We start from the raw sequence: 17,518 nt of genomic DNA on the forward strand, positions 1-17,518 counted from the left end.
TCAGGGCTGATAGGGCCAAACTTGCACCCCTAGGCTATTGCATGTCTAATTCATCTAAGTTGGCTGGCTGCTCTCACATGCAACAGCTGAACAACCCATCCACGAAATGCCTTCTTCGATGGTCCTAGCAAATCCCCTTATGGCCATAATAATATGAATTGGTTTTACATTTTACTAAAAATAAAAACAAGTATTATTGATTGAAATATTTATTGAAAATTTGATTCCATTCCGAAGTTAGTCTGGACGGTACCAAACGTTAGAATCGGAATTACAATTGATTCCCTCGGTAAATTTTGATGCAAAATTTAAACGCCCTCTTGACTGTATCTTCCAATTTTCATGAGCAAATTAAATGACATGCTAGTTGCTATACATTCAATTTGAAATACCCATCAATTGATTCCTCTTAACTAATAGCTCATTGGATGTTTCCTAAAGTTAACTTGAATTAGGTCCCATGCATCTTCTTTAAATCTCTTAATGAAGTTTAAGGATCAGTTCTTCGACATTTTGTTTAGCTTAATACTGTCAACTGAGAGCTCATAGTTATTTTTTTTAAGCCAGTAAATTCGGTTTGTAGTAAGTCCTCCAACTTATTAAATTAGCCATTCGACCTGCATCAGGTTGGTTGGATTTCTGTGCTTCCGTATACTTACTCTTGTACTGACTTCCACCCCTGCAAACAAACTGCATCAAGGAATTGGAATTAAATTGGAGTCTGATACTGATACCAATTGTTGATTTAGGAGCCCGATACTATTACTTCCAACGAAAAGAGACAAAATGGTGAATAATGCAGTGCATATACCTTAACTCGGTATATGTGCTGATTCGACTTCTAAAGGGTCGCGGGGCCTAGCAAATGGTGAGTGTACCCACTATATAGACCGACGGTGGTTATTGTATGATCCACTCACCACAAAGATCATCTCTACGTTTTTGTAACCAAAAGCAAGGGGTAATTAGATTTTTGGTGGAATGAGGGTAACACATGGGAATGCGCTTGGATTGTCAGAATAGAAATCGGCATCCTATTCTATTTCCTATTCCCATTCCCTTGAAAGCTGAATGGAATATTATTTATATAAAAAATAAAAAATTTCCCAATTAGGATAGAGTCAGAATACCACCTATTGGGACGGGAAATATATCACGGCAATTTTCACCTTCAATTCTACTCCAATATCATTTCCACTCCTTCAATTACATTCATTTTGAGATAAATGATAGAAATCAGGGTGAAAGCGGAGGATTCAAACACCTGATTCCGGCAATCCTAATGCACCCTCATTCCTGGACCCACATTTGGATTACAGGAATCACGAATTGAAATGGGAATACTCATTCTAATTATGGAGGAATCAAAATTCCTACTCTGGGATGGGAAACTGACAGTGCCATAAATTTCCTCATCTATTCCACCTCGGTTTTAATCCTACCCCTTATTTGAACCAAATCCCAGAATTGAAATGGAGTACCGATTATGATTCATGATCAGGCAAGGCAAACACAATCAGATTAATCTTATGAAGCACGATTCTGACGGATTTTATTGTCCTTTTTTACGGCATAGATTATAATATGTGACACTGTCATATGTTTGCTTTCTCTCCATTAGTAAACAAAGGGCATGTTTGATAGTAGAATACTTTTTCTGAGCAGAACTTCTTTTAGAATAAGTGCTTGTTCAACATTTGCTGAACAATTGTCCCAAGTAGAAATAAGCCTAGCTTATGGCTTTAAATAACAGTACCTAAAACTCTAAATGAGATATAATTTCACTAACTCTACCTGACTCAATCAATACGGCTAATGCACATGTGCAACCATAAACTTATTGACTCACCCAGACAACTATAGAGAGATCTCAATCTGTCCTCACCATTTGCAAGAGATTATGTTTGTAACTTGGAAGCCCATCTATGTACCAATTGCAAAAGAGACTCTACGCAAGTACTTCTCATTCGCGCACCGTTTCCAACCACCCATCTAGATCTTAGAACACTAGTCATTGTATCCCCAACCAGAAAATACAATCCGTAACGTATTAGCCAGACCCTTTGAAAAATTATATATCCTTCACCCTCATCTACCATAGCGTTCACCCTCATCTGCCATAGGGTGATATTGCCATTCCCGTCAAGCCTGTAGATGCTGAATTAGGTAGAACTCTTTTTTACCATCATCTCATATCGCCCTCAATGCGAAACTCCACCTGAAATGAGAATTTCTCGAATAATCTTTTTACCATTAATGACCGCTCTAACCGCAAATCCACTTTTTACCATTAATGATCGCTCTAACTGCAATCCAACTATGATACTCGCTCCAACCTGAGCTCTGATACAACTTGTTGAGAAAATTATTGGACAAAATTTGATCCGGTCGTGCACAAATAAATAGGAAAGTAGAAATAAACACAAACCACAAGATGAAAACTAAAATTTTGCACAGTTCGCCCAAGATGCCTACATCTCCATGGGAGAGAACACAATATTCCACTATGGGTAAAATAAAATAAAAGTAGAAATAAACACAAACCACAAGATGAACACTAAAATTTTACTAGAACACAATATTCCACTATGAGAAAAAAAAAACGATGATTACAATGGAATTAATCCGCAAACAACAACCATTTTCCCATCTCTTCTCAACCAAGACCGTACATGAGACAAACTCGAGAAAACCTCAAGAAACCCAAGAAAACCACAATAGAAAAAAAAACACAAGAGAAAACACAGAAGAATCTCTCTACCATTCTAAATAATAATAATAATAATCTCTCTCTCTCTCTCTCTCTCTCTCTCTCTCTCTCTCTCTCTCTCTCTCTCACACACACACACACACACACACAAAAACCGCCCACAATTTTTTATCTTGTTAGGAAGGGTTTTTATAACTAAGTTTCTTTTTAAAAAAAATTAAACCCCACACCTTTTTCATTTTTACCTTCCCACCTCAACTACAGTCCTAATATTAGGAAACTTGGTGGTGGGAAACAAAGTAATTTCCCCCAACAACCCATAAAGAAAAATCCCTCCCCAACATGTTTTTGACATACTGCCATATGGCATTCATCTCATCTTCTTTCGCACTTTCAATTTTCAAATCAAATTAAAATTTAACCAAAAAGGAAGAATTTTGGTTGAAAAATCTTGCAAAAAGTGTTATTTTCTCTCTCTATCTCCCTTCACTCTCTACCTCACCCTTCACTCTCTACATTCGTAATGACACCCCTACTTTTTCCCCTACTCCGAGTCTATTCCGTGCACACTACTGTAATATTAGGTAATTCTAGAGAATTCCAATGCTTGTCCCCGCCCTTTTGGCTTCTTATTCCACTACCCTCCGAACCTATGCCAGGCATCCAAACAATAACGCTAGTTATTTTGCCGTCATCACACTACCATAACAATTGCTGATAAGAAACAAACCATATTTGAAGACCAGTAATTAGACAATATACTTGAAACTGCAAACTAGATTAATAGTAGGTAGGTTCTGCAAGATAGCTGGATATAATGAAAGGATGACAAAGAAAGCACAACTAAAACAAGAACAAATTAAGAAAACCTAAATGTAAAGCATTGCAGGGTTAAAGATGTTCAAACATAAAACAATGAGCACAACCAGGAAGAGCTGTTCAGAGATTGCAACTTGTAGATGAAGAGTAGATTTTCTCCATCTCTTAAAGAGATGATCTTCTCAGTTAGATTTGCATACCCCCGCGAAGACGCAGCACCAGATGGAGTGTTGACTCTTTCTGGATGTTGTAATCCGCAAGGGTCCTTCCGTCTTCCAACTGCTTCCCAGCAAAAATCAATCTCTGCTGATCAGGAGGGATCCCTTCCTTATCCTGGATCTTTGCCTTCACATTGTCGATGGTATCAGAGCTCTCCACCTCCAAAGTGATCGTTTTGCCAGTTAGTGTCTTCACAAATATCTGCATGCCACCTCTCAGACGGAGAACAAGATGAAGAGTCGACTCCTTCTGGATATTATAATCAGCCAAAGTCCTCCCGTCCTCCAGCTGCTTGCCAGCAAAAATCAACCTCTGCTGGTCAGGGGGAATACCTTCCTTGTCCTGAATTTTTGCTTTCACATTGTCTACAGTATCAGAGCTCTCAACTTCCAAAGTAATGGTCTTTCCAGTGAGGGTCTTGACAAAAATCTGCATCCCTCCTCTCAAACGGAGAACCAGATGAAGGGTCGACTCCTTTTGGATGTTATAGTCAGCCAAAGTCCTGCCATCCTCTAGCTGCTTGCCGGCAAAAATTAGCCTCTGCTGGTCAGGAGGGATACCTTCCTTGTCCTGAATTTTTGCTTTCACATTGTCGATAGTATCAGAGCTCTCAACTTCCAAAGTAATGGTCTTTCCAGTAAGGGTCTTGACAAAAATCTGCATTCCTCCTCTCAAACGGAGAACCAGATGAAGGGTTGATTCCTTTTGTATGTTATAGTCAGCCAAAGTCCTGCCATCCTCCAGCTGCTTTCCGGCAAAAATCAGCCTCTGCTGGTCAGGAGGGATACCTTCCTTGTCCTGAATTTTTGCTTTCACATTATCGATAGTATCAGAACTCTCAACTTCCAAAGTAATGGTCTTTCCTGTAAGGGTCTTGACAAAAATCTGCATCCCTCCTCTCAAACGGAGAACAAGATGAAGGGTCGATTCCTTTTGTATGTTATAGTCGGCCAAGGTTCGGCCATCTTCCAGCTGCTTGCCAGCAAAGATGAGGCGCTGCTGATCAGGAGGAATCCCTTCCTTATCTTGAATCTTGGTCTTTACGTTATCAATGGTGTCGGAGCTCTCTACCTCGAGAGTGATGGTTTTGCCCGTCAGAGTCTTAACAAAGATCTGCATGCCTCCTCTCAATCGTAGAACGAGGTGTAGGGTGGACTCTTTCTGAATGTTGTAGTCTGCCAATGTACGGCCGTCCTCAAGTTGCTTTCCCGCGAAGATGAGCCTCTGTTGATCAGGAGGGATCCCTTCCTTATCTTGAATCTTGGCTTTTACATTGTCGATCGTGTCAGAACTCTCGACCTCCAGAGTGATGGTCTTTCCGGTAAGTGTCTTTACAAAGATCTGCATCTGTAAATTATATAGAGAACAAAATTAGAGACTATAAAGTAATAATAGCAGGGAGAACAGTATTCAAGAGTGCTCCCACACACACACAAACACACACGCGCACACACACACACACGCACACACAAAGTAAGGAAAGAAAAGAAAGACCCACTAGCCTAAACTCAATTTTTTGAGAAGAATAAGGCAAAAAATAGAAAGGAAATTTTAAGAGAGGGCAGAAATAGATAAATTGAAAAACTACGACACTGCTCACATATAGAAAGAATAAGAATTATGCTCAAAATAATTAAAAAGAAACCCTAAGAGCCGTGATCTCAACAAGAAGAACAGACGGAGACACAGATCTTTAATGTTAGTTACAGATGCATAGCAATCAGTAGATTTCGAGAATTGTATGTTCAGGAGACTGCAACAGAAGGTTATTGTGGAAAAAAACAGAAATCACTTCAGAAATCTAAACAAAAACGGATCAAATATGCCGCACACCCTATATGCAGAGGAAAACCCGATATAGATTCATCAGTAACTACAGAGCACAGGTCTCGAAAAGCAAAGAAGAAAGAAACATTCAAACAAGGTAAGCAGAATCTACAATCACAAATCTAAAACAGAAACCTCGTCCGATGCTCAATTAAAGACAAAAGAAACTAGAATTTCAACCATGAAAAAAAGATCAAAAGACAGATCTGTGACGATACAATCGTAAATTCATTGATAGGTTGTAATCACATAACGTAGATCTATCAATAAATCTAATAAAAAAGGAACAAAGAAAGAAACATCGAGATGCTGATCTACAATCACAAATATAAAACAGAAACATCGTACGATGCTCAATTAAAGACATAAGAAACTAGATTTTCAATCAAGAAAATAAGATAAAAAAACAGATCTGAGACGACAGGATCGTTAATTCATTGATCAGTAAATCACAGAACGTAGATCTATCAATAAATCCAGAAAGATCACAGAAAGAAACATCGAGATGCCGTTGAAACTTGTTTAAGAAATTTCCAAAAAACAAAAGAAACTCTAATTGGGGAAAAAACAGATCCCTACATTGATAGCAGGATCTAAAATCGCAAATCTAAAACAGAAACCTCTCAGATGATAAATTAAACACAAAGAAACTGCGCAAAAAGATGGAACGAAGGACGGGCGAGGGTTTCTATTTACAGGCGAAGATGCATTACATTACTTAACCCATCAGAAAAAAAAAGAAGAAAAAAAGATGCATTACTTGACGCTGTTAAAGTTGACGGTCATACGCCGTTATAGCAAAAGTAGCATCTCGGGAAGTTTCTGGAAACACCCTATTCCTAATTCCTAATCTCAGAAAACAAAGGCCGTTGGTTGTCAATGGAATTAGGATTTGTGTTGTCCTAGGAAAAAGAAGGATAACGTAGCTCAATGGAATTAGGATTTGTGTTGTCCAAGGAAAAGAAGGATAACGTGGTGGCTCAATGAAATTAGGATTTGTGTTGTCGATGGGTAAAAACAAAATAACCTGGCTCAATCTAATTGGGAGTTGTGTGATCCAAGAGGGGAATAGCGTGACCGAGAAGGATGGTTGGGGCAATCTGTACTTATTGAATACCTTATAAATGTAAATTATTTTATAGCTTTACCGGACCAAGAGGGATGCTTGAGTAGATCACCATACATGTGCCATTTGTGAGCTACTTCGTGTATAGATGATGATCGCTTCCCATCAATGGACAATCAAACCTTTTCATTCTATATACTATTTCTTAGCAACTTGTATGGAGTCATGAGGTTAGAAATTTAATTTATAATTTCCTTTGATACACCTCTTAATCCAATGCCAACTGATTATGTTGTTGAATCAGGCCAAGAAGGTTTGCAAGAAATCCATCTTGAGGAAATTTGGAATTGTCTGCTGTGATTTTCCTTCATTGATGGTGATAATGAAGAAGCATTGGAATAATTGGGGTAGAGTTTGCATTTCCTTAATTTCTTCAGCACATCCTGTGTTGTTACCTATAGTGGAGGATTTTCTGTATGTAAGATTATAATTGAGATCTAATTGTGATTTTTTTAAAAGATAATAACAGATTTATTGAGAATAAAAAGGAAATTACTGAAATAAATTACTGGGTAGAGATTGCCCAGTGTATAAAACAGGTCTAACAACGCCACTTTTGGCGAGCCTATCACCCAACACAATTGCTCTCTCTGCACCCATCACCAATTTCTCTGCACCCATCACCAATTTCAGCAATGTAAGTACCTATCACCCAACACAATTGCTCTCTCTGCACCCATCACCAATTTCAGCAATGTAAGTACCCAATCTCTGTTGCCCTTACTTGTTCTTCTTTGCCCTTGTTCTTCTGGCCAAATCACCTTCAACCATATGATCATCCCCCATTGTTTCCTAGAAAATAAGCAGACCCATAAGTACTTGCATTGCTGCAATAACAGATTTTTTTTTTTTGAAAGGTAACATAAATTTATTCCAAAATCGGTACAGCGTACAAGGGGGACTAGTTGTCCCCAACGGAAGTTAAAGGGTGGCTGTACACAGCAGCCAACGATACACAGTGAAATGAAAATCTACATTAGACACTCATATAGGTCCCCCCATCGGATCGGAGACCGAGACACGAGTGTTTAGTAGATCTACTCCCTCTTTTGCCAATCGGTCCGCCATTGAATTTGCTGTTCTACGCGCGTGCATTAATTGTGGGTGAATGATGCGGACCAGATCCCAAATCTCATCTAAAATATTGTAGAGTTGCCACGGCCCACAGCTTCTATTCGCTGTTCTCCGCATGTGCAATACAGAAATTTTGTATTTGCATTGCTGCAATAACAGAAAATTTATCATCCACCCAAGACTTATCTAAACAATATCACAGCTAAAAGGATAGATATCGATGTTCAGATCACCCAGGTAGTTATACAGTCTGTCTGATGGCAAACTGGTGCATACAGAATCAAATGATTTATTTTTTATATGGAAATTTTGCAATAGACTTGCTGTTGACAACTCTTGAAACTCTGTGAGGGAAAGATGGTCGGTACTTGCTTCTATGCTGCTACAACTATCACAAATAACTACAAAATTTAACCTCTAGGATTCTAGGTTTGCAAAGCTTATTGTCAGTAGCCCCATGGAATCGCCCCTACATGAAGAGAATGGTTCTCATTTCTCCCATAATGAATGGTAACAAACTGACAGCAGGGAGTCATCTTTGCACCAAAATGGAGTGTGTTTTTACCTCTTTTGGGCATGCAGAAATCCTAGCTATTGGTGCAGAAACGAAGCTGATTTAGTCATTAGTCAAGCCGAAGTCAATGGGGGTACTATCGTTAAAAAATTCCAGACAAACATACAGGCTTTGCTTTCTCATGCAGACATTCTCGAACGAGACTCAGCTTCTTTTTTTTCCTGTTTTTGAATGGCAACAATTTAGTTAAGAAAAAAGTGACTGAGCGGGTAAAGAACAAAGCCAAACAAAAAGAGAAACAAACATAAGATCAGGGGGGTAAATGATCGAAGAACTCCAAGGCTATCCTGCCAACTCTGTCTCTAGCAAACCGATTCGCGTCACTGTTAGGCACCTTCGAAACATGATAGAATTTGACTTTATGTTCAGACAAGTGATCCATAATCTCCTCTTTCACATCTGTATATCTCCAATGGAAGAAGGCCCCTGTAATAAACCACTGAATCACATTAACAGAGTCCCCTTCCACTATGAGACAATCGAGATCAGCCTCCTCTACTTGACAAGTGTCAGCAAGAATAGCCTGCACTTCTACATTGGTAGAGTCCGAGATGCCTAAAGGGCGCGAGAGAGGGCCCATTTAGCCCACTATCGACAAACACAGGTTCTCCATAGAAGAACCCATCGAAGTTGAGCATAACAAACCCTTGAGGGGAGGAACCCATTTAGGAGCCACAGAAGCTGAGGAGATCTTACTTGGCCGAACCCCATCCCACGCACTACTATAAGTGTTGAGCTCCAGACCTCTAAATTTCAGAAGGCTGCTAGCACAATTCACAATCGAGGAGAAAATTCACTGCTTCAAACTGTGGAGAATTCTATTGACTCCAAGATCTGATAGGTCATTTCCTTCTAGATAACTCAAATAGAAGGCAGAAGAAAGAGGCTCCACAGCTTTCGACCCCTTGTAGGTCACAGCTCGAAAGACAATTCCTCAAAAAGATTATCAGGATGCACAGGGAAAACCCACATAATGTCAAACAACAGGCAAAACCCACACAATGTCAAACAACTTAAGGACAAAAGCCCAGATGGTTCCAGCCATCATGCAGTTAATGAATAAATAGTCAAGTCTTACTAATATCAATGCATAAGACATAATGATCTACTATTATCTTCATGCGACTTCGAAGATGGTCTCCTATGAGGATTTGGTTGAGACACATCGTCTAGACAAAGTGGTGCAAACCTAGGGTTTGCAAGTCAATTATGAGAAGTTAGGAGCACAATAAGGGTTCTAATTCATATAAAACTGTAGCATGCATTCTCAAATCAGAATAAACATAACATAAATAATCAAACTCAGCAAGGATTTTCAAAGAAATTCTAAGCTTTAGAGTTCAAGCATCAAAAGAAATTAATTCATCCAAACATGTTCCATGCAATAAGTCCTAAAGGAAAACAAAAACTAAAGGGAAAAAATATCAGATCCAAACCAAAAATTTGTCATAACAATCAGATATATAAAAGTCTACCTAACTGTGTCCTATATGATGTCCAATAGGATAAGGGATAATGGGGATGATATGAATAGAATAGGGTGTTATAGGTAACAAGGGTAGAACTGGTTAGGGCAAACACCGATGGTAAGACTGATGGGAAAAAGGTTCAAAAGGGAAATGTGGGTAGGCTGTAATGAAATAAAAGTGAAGGGGACCCGTATCTGGGTGGTGTCAGGCCTCGGGCCTTGGTCGTCCAGGTGGCCTCCAAGAGAAGGGAGAGAGATAGCTAGAGTAGCAAGAAGGGGTTGATCTAAGCTTGAAGTGAAAAGACGGAGAATAGAGAGGAAATGTGAATGGCTGCAGCAGCAGCAGAAAATGACAGCAAGAGGGGAATATGTGGTGCTGTAATAGCAACAACAGTAGAGACAATTAAAAAATCGAGGAAGATGGGGTGTTGCAACAATAGCAGAAACAGAAGAATTGAGGAGGAAAGGGGTGCTACGCCTACAACAAAATGGAGTGGGGCCGAGAGGTGGAGGGGAAACAGCTGAGAGGTGATGTTTGTAGGTGCTCAAGCCGTGGAGAGAGAGAGAGAGAGAGAGAGAGAGAGAGAGAGAGAGAGAGAGAGAGAGAGAGAGAGAGAGAGAGATTGTAGCACATTCGCATATTGGGGGAGATCTGACCAAAATTTGATTCTGTCACCCAAGCCAAATCTGAATCTTATTCCTCTCTAGAAAAGAGACCAGCCTCTCATGACACTCCTCGAAGCAATTATAATCTAAATATTATTCCTCTCTGGAAAAGCGACCAGCCTCTCATGATACCCATCCAAACAATTAAACCCCCGTGCCTATGCAGTCACAAAAACTGTTAAAAGTATAAAAGATAAACAACGCCTTTCTCCAACAGCTTAAGCTTTTGGAGAAGTTGGAAAGTTAACATGGTATCAGAGCCAAAGGTCTCGAGTTCAAACATCCCGGATAGCAAAAATCCACATGCGATGGTCGGCCAAAGTGGGACCACATGTGCCACGTGTTTGCCAAGTGGGCCACACGTGCGGGGGATTGTTAAAGTATAAAAGATAAACAACGCCTTTCTACAACAGCTTAATCTTTTGGAGAAGTTGGTAAGTTAACAAAAACCAATCCCATATTTTCCAACAATCACCTCTCGGAAAAAATGAGATCGATCCTCAGCAAACTTCCACATCCATTTGCTTAATTAGAGCTTGTTCATCACCTTTAGATATCTAATACCTAGGCATCCAACAGCTTTAGGCTGAAAATCCTCTTTCCACCTTACCAAGTGGAATCTTCTCCTCTCATCTAAATCATCTCAAAGTAAATTACTTTGGAACTGCTCAATACAACTAATAACACTAGTAGGGCATTTGAAGATTGAAATAAAGTACAGGTGCAAATTAGAGAGCATAGCTATGATCAAAGTGATTTTGCCACCCAAAGAGAAAGTCCGCTTCTTCCAAAGAGAAAGCTTCTTTTCTATCTTTTCAACAATGGGATCCCAGAGAGTTCTACATGGACTTCCACAAAAAATCGGAAAGGGCTACCAAAAAGGTCTATGAGACATAGCTTTTAAGCAAGTCTAAGAGAGCTTCATCTACAAGTTGTCACTAGAACCCATTTTTCTAAAACTTATATAAGCTTATAGATGTGTTGTAGACTATGTAAGTAATGTACATTAGAAGTGACTAGTTATTGGCTTCAGAGAGGCCTTAATATCCTAATATCATATTTGCAACTCAACTCAACTCAACTCAACTCAATATCGTAATATCCTATTTCCAAATAAGATTAAATTAAAATAATCTTATTTGCAATTCTTAAAAAAAAATCCTATTTGCAAATAAGGACCTTTTTTGCTGGCCTCCAGTAGGGTAGTGCAAAGATGGAAAAATAGGATATTAAGGCAGGCTATTCTTGCTGGCACTTATTTGCCACCTCCAGTAGGGTTGTGCAAAGATGGACCTTTTTTGGTGGCCTCCAATCTTATTTGCCACTAGTCAGGAAAAATATCATTGACATGAAAAAGAGCAAAAGTAGGGTTGGGTGTGTGATTTGAGGGAAACCCAACAGACAGGTAACATATTCTCAATGTATTTGTGCAAAGATGGAAGGAACTGACAAGACAGGAAAAATCCCTCTAGTATGCATGTAATTGTGTATAGACTTGTAGCTCAATTGACCGGGGCTATGTATCTCAACCATGAAGTCGTAGGTCCAGTCTGGCTTACCTACCGAAAAAATTGTGTACAGACATTGTTATAGCTTACAAGATCCAAATTTTCCCACTGCATGCAAAATATGCATATGATATTGGGTCCTTGAAGGCAATACTAAATTTTCTTATCACAGTCTAGATTCCATGAGCTCTAATGTCATGATAAACTTTGAGGAGACAAAACAAATGGACAAGATATTTAATTGATATGGGTTATTTAACTAATAATGCTACTGCAAAATGAATATGAGCCCGATTTCTAGGACGGTACCATCTGGCTATGTCACAAATGTCGTTCTCGGGAATTTCTCGACAAGGGAAAATCTCGGGATATATTAATTTTTATTATTTTTTCAGGTTTATATCGGGAAATAAACGGTAAAAATAAAACTATTTAAAAATATATAAAAATGTTAAATTTAAGAAAAAAATATAAAATAAAAATATCGTAAAAATATCGCAATATTATCAGGATATTTTATGATAAAAACGAAAATATCGCTATATTTTTAAAATCTTGGGATTAGTTCGGGATTTTATCATTTTATCAAAATCTCACGATAAAAACACTATATTTTGAAAATATCGGAGATATTTGTGACATAGCCATCTGGAGCAACCCACGATCAACCTGTGGGTGGGTCCCGCACAACAACATGTATGTGCAATTGAAGCCATCGAACTTGTAGACCATCGTAAGTAACCCAAATGGTCATGGTCCCATCGCATGCCAATCAGACATTCCATCATTAAGATTAAGGCATACAAAAATAAGCGTCTTAGCTTTTCTTAGTGGAAACATAAATGAGGTTTGATGGATCAAAAGGCTAGGATCATCCAATCGAGGTGGGGTCAATGGCAATGAGCCAGACATGTGTTTGCCAGTTATGCTATATAGACACCCATAGTGCACATATACAATAGCTATATGTACAAATAAATGGTGCTGGTAAGTGGTAATACATGTGTGGAAAACAAAAGATTCAAATACCCCCCACAATAATATACAATGGAAATACAAGCAAGAAAGAATACAACACAATATAAACTTTCAGAAAAGAACACAACACAATATATATACTCTGTATAGAAATCATTGACAAGATGTACTCTAGCCACAGGAAATAACTGATCCAGATGTGAATAGAAAGTTTTACTTACACGAGATGGAACTAATTGCAAGTAACAAATAAATCTGGAACCTGTGAAAGAAGTTGGAAACAACTAGTAGTAACAGTCATTTGAACTGATTAGGTTTAGGCATCTAGAAGCTTATGGTAGAATTGCAAGACCTTAGGGTGTGCCTTAATCTTCCCTGGATTAAAACCAGATAAATAAAGGCCATCTAAGCTTCTAACTCGAGACAGGGCCACATATACCATCCCACAACCAAAGGCCCTTGAAAGATCTGTTTGAAGGCGGTTAAGAGTCATGCCCTGGCACTTGTGAACACTTAAAGCCCAGGCCAGAATGAGGGGAACCTGCATACGCGTCGCCAACACTGTTTCTCCCTCCATCACGTCCCATGAGTCAGTTTGAACAACAATCTCGATTCCCGAATCAAACAGAACCCTAGGCAGTAGCCCTCTATCACATATGCCGGAAACATTTCCCTTCTTTTCTTCAACAAAAGCCGTGATCACTCCAGTCGCACCATTCACCAGTCCAATTGTTGGGTCCATGTTTTTTACCAGCATTACCCTTGCACCTAAACAGAGCTCCAACTCATCAGGTCCAATCCCCTGTTTAAGCTGACTCCTCCAAGGCTCCTGCCCACTATCCTGTGCTTTATAAGTAATGATATCTCCACCTAAGCTTCTTAGCCTCTCATTGTTCAACCTCCTTACATCTTCATTCCTAGGATAGAGGCGTGTCACGGAGGAATCCCAGTTGCTTGATGTTTGTTCACTACAAGAACGATTCAAAAATAGTAGGTGATCGAGATTTTTCTGCCCTTTCCTTATCCCTTGTAGCAATTCAATCAGTTGGGAGTCCGATTGTCGGAAAATACGAGTAAGTTCGATCTGCAAGTCGAAACTCGCTGTCCAACAGTCAGCTTCAAACGCGAATTCCTTGCTGGGATTAGGCACATTAATGGGAGGAAGCTGAAAGAAATCACCACTAACAATGAGTTGTATTCCACCCCATACTTCACCCTTCATTTCAACCCTAATATTTCTCGCGATGAATTCAAGGTTGTCGAAAAGCTCTCCATCTATCATGCTCACCTCATCTATGACCAAGGCCTTAACTCTTCTCCATCTCTTATAAGTCCTCTTGTTCCTCGCAGCTTTACGAAGCAACAACTCTCTGTCTCCGGTGCCAAGTCCCACACCGGCAAATGAGTGAAGTGTCTGGCCATCGAGAGCACATGCGGCAACTCCAGTAGAGGCCGTGACGAAGACATGTTGAGGCTGGTGAATCTCCTTGAGAACTCTTATGGCATACTTGAGCAAAAAACTCTTGCCAGTGCCTGCGGATCCTGTGATAAACACTGAGCGGCCCTGGGCCACGGCTTTCAGTACCTGTTGAAGTACAAATGATTAAATGACACCAACTCTAACAGCTTAAGCTTTTGGAGTAATTGGTTGTTTTCACATGGTATCAGAGCTATTGCCTCACGGCACGTCCTGGGTTCAAAACCCAACAACTCCTTAATATTAAAAATCCACGTGTATGGCTAACCTCAAAAAAGAGGGGACACACGTGAGGGGGAGTGTTGAAATATTAATGATTAAATAACACCAACTCTAATAGGCTTAAGCTTTTGGAGTAATTGGTTGTTTTCACAGTACCTCTGCCTGTTGCTTGGATAGTGTTAATGTACTATTGTTGGAGGACGACCCCATGCCACAGCGATCACATTGGCCATTAAAGATGTGTCCATCCATGGAAGAAACAGGTTCCTGTTGGTAGTGTTGTTGTGGTTCCAAGGACTTTCGACGAAACAGCTGTTTGGCTAAAGCGATTTTCCTGTTTTGTTCCATCCTTTGTCTCTGTTGGGGTGTGAGAGGATGCTTTGTAGTGGCATTTGCATTTTCTAAGTACTTTTTGGAATTTTGTGATTGAACATGGATGCAATTCTTGTCATGGTGTTGAATGTGTTCGTCGCCTCCCCTCGACATGATGAACCCCCGAATCGCCGCCGCCACCCTGTTGAAACAGGGGACTGATGTGGTGTATTTCATAATACAAAGAGACCCCATTTATATAACTTTCTTCCCCAATTCACAAGAATGAAAAAAAAAAAAAAAAAGCACAGAAAAGCAAGAAAATGAGGGTAGTGGGTGAGGATTAAAATGACAGGGAATATCAGTTATCGTCAAGTAGAACAAGGGCAGATGCCCTAGTCGAGATGGAAAAAAAACAAACCCTAGTCCATTCACTCTAAGAAAACTCAGACCCTAGTACATCCGCTCTAAGAAAATCCAAACCCCAGTCCATCCACTCTAAGAAAATCCAAACCCTAGCCCATCAACTCTAAGATGGTAAACCAGTAGTAATCTGTTTCTCTAAAAGTGAAAGATGTTAGTGAAAAAACAAGAAGGAATTTATGAAAAAACCCAACTCGAATCATCTTTAACAGACGAAATTGGAACACGAACGAAGATAAACAAATCGATCAAATGGGGGTACAAACACAGAAGAAGAAATGTAGAACAAGAGGCAAAAGGGATGTGTAGTACATGGTGTTTGCGTGTCCATTTTTAATGTGCAATAAGAAGCATATGGAAATTAACTAAGCAAGGAAGGGGAAGGGATTGAAGTTCTTACCCAAAAGAGAGAGGAATGAAGATGGAAAGGGAACCCTCCTATTCGCAACCACCGATTCAAAGGGACTCAAATCTAACAAATCTCAATGGTAAAAAGAGAACCAAATTCAGCCAAGCAATGAAACAATTCTTACCGCTAGAGCCCCTCTCTCAACTCTCATAAATCACTCTCTTCCAGAGTCGCTCACACAATGAGAGCGGTTTTTACATGGGGTATGCACTTTTGGGGGAGGAGGTTTGATCCTAATAGGTCATAACTCATAAGACCCCTATGCCTTTTTAATCACCCTTGATCAAGGGTCTAGATCCCATCCTATTAACAAGATGGTTTTTACAGGGAAAATGATTCAAATAGTAAACACAGTTACACAGATAGCAAAGATGTTGTTTCTCCTGTGCGTCTCCCAAAAATAGCCGATTCACTTTCCCTTGAATGGCTGAGATTATTCTAACTGAAAAACAGGTTCTGTAGTCGTCTTCACACTCTTCTTGTCCTGGTTTTAATCTTCTCTATTTTTGATGCTCTTGTCATTATTTGACAACCCGTTTTGGACATTGAACTTGCTATTTACACACTCCCTAGATTAGGAGTTTTTGTATGGTACCCGTGCGTGAAGCCCAGTGCAGGCGACAGGACCCTTGATATTTGATCTAACAGCAGCCTTTTAAAAAGTGGGCAGCTGTTGGATAAAATATCAAGGGCGGCACTGGACTTCACCGTATATGTTCTCCTAACTTTGAATCTCTTGTCACGACTCTTTTGGTTCATTCTATACTACTCTCCTTTTCTAATCTCACGGCTCCTCTCCTCAATCATGAATTAATCTTATGCACTGGGCTCTGATGGCCCAATCCAGTCATCCAAATAATGTGGAAAAAAGGTGTGGGCATGGCCACCAGGGCTTCAACAATCTGACTATCAAGGCAATGATCACATCATGGTTGGTCTTGGTGTCAAAATCTGAACTGTGGCTCTCCGGCGAAGTGGCCCTGCGATGCGCTCAGCTCTTTTAGACAACCTGCAACACAGAGAGGCCCCGGAGTTTGGACTTTGGCTTTGGGTGATCATCTGATGCTCAAGTCAGAACACGCACCAACAATGGGAACTGAGCAGAGGTAGGAGTAGAGAACGAAGTTGAAGGGATGTGAATGTGTTGTTGTATGGGGCGTACCTTAGTGTTTGGTTCCTTTTTATTGACTTGGAATCTTCGGTAGTTTAGAAAACTCGCCGTTCTTGGAGTCCTTGAAATTGGCTGACTTCACTAAGAAATCAGTTTACATGTTTTTATCTTTGCCGCTAGCGAAGTTGCCTTCTAGGGTTCGGTTTAGGGCTTTTAGAAGAGGTGTGGAATGACCCCAATGCCCTTGGCTGCCTGTAGGATGTCCTGACACCTCCGAACACTTTGGCGTCATGCATCAGCCATTCATTGGCGGTCAGATTTTGACCCCAACAAATTGCCCCGCTTCCTCAGTCGCTTTGGGACGGGGAAGTAGCTTTTTCAGATCAGCCTTATTGGGTCAGCTTGCTAGGGTGGAGCTTCTCACCTCGGCTGATTGACCTCAGTCAACATTTACCTTTAAAACGAGTTCGATACATTTGACGTCGGAGTTCATCTCTGAGGTTCTCTGTATGATACAGCTTGAGAGTGTTCACCCTACCCAGATCTGATCAGGCCGTGGTGTTTGCATATATGGTACGAGTGTGGCTTCGGGCTG

At 40.1% G+C, this 17,518-nt stretch overlaps 1 protein-coding gene across 4 annotated transcripts; it reads right to left on the bottom strand.

The window, feature by feature from the left end:
* Positions 1 to 3,469: 3,469 nt before the first annotated feature.
* Positions 3,470 to 16,206, bottom strand: LOC143892943 (polyubiquitin-like). 4 transcript variants are annotated; one of them, XM_077397863.1, is made up of 4 exons: positions 15,804 to 16,206; positions 14,825 to 15,182; positions 13,322 to 14,554; positions 3,470 to 5,095 (listed from the first exon to the last, which is right to left on the bottom strand). In XM_077397863.1, the coding sequence occupies exons 2-4, from the start codon at positions 15,152 to 15,154 to the stop codon at positions 3,716 to 3,718; spliced, it is 2,943 nt and encodes a 980-aa protein (XP_077253978.1). In that variant the 5' UTR covers positions 15,155 to 15,182; positions 15,804 to 16,206; the 3' UTR covers positions 3,470 to 3,715. The 4 variants fall into 4 exon arrangements, with proteins under 4 accessions (XP_077253978.1, XP_077253979.1, XP_077253977.1 ...); XM_077397864.1 differs by having other exon boundaries at positions 14,825 to 15,198; XM_077397862.1 differs by having other exon boundaries at positions 14,825 to 16,206.
* Positions 16,207 to 17,518: the final 1,312 nt, after the last annotated feature.

Source organism: Tasmannia lanceolata, unplaced genomic scaffold (assembly GCF_043159265.1).
Source record: "Tasmannia lanceolata isolate RefF3 unplaced genomic scaffold, GAP_Taslan_0.1 ptg000015l, whole genome shotgun sequence".
Lineage (NCBI taxonomy): Eukaryota > Viridiplantae > Streptophyta > Magnoliopsida > Canellales > Winteraceae > Tasmannia > Tasmannia lanceolata.

Bases quoted from the DNA above. Each gene is read 5' to 3' on its own strand.
- LOC143892943 (XM_077397862.1), bottom strand. From the start codon at position 15,235: ATGGGGTCTCTTTGTATTATGAAATACACCACATCAGTCCCCTGTTTC. The intron at 14,555-14,824 runs GTACTGTGAAAA...GTACTTCAACAG, and splicing joins TATCCAAGCAACAGGCAGAG to GTACTGAAAGCCGTGGCCCA. The intron at 5,096-13,321 runs GTCTTGCAATTC...TATAATTTACAG, and splicing joins AGATTAAGGCACACCCTAAG to ATGCAGATCTTTGTAAAGAC.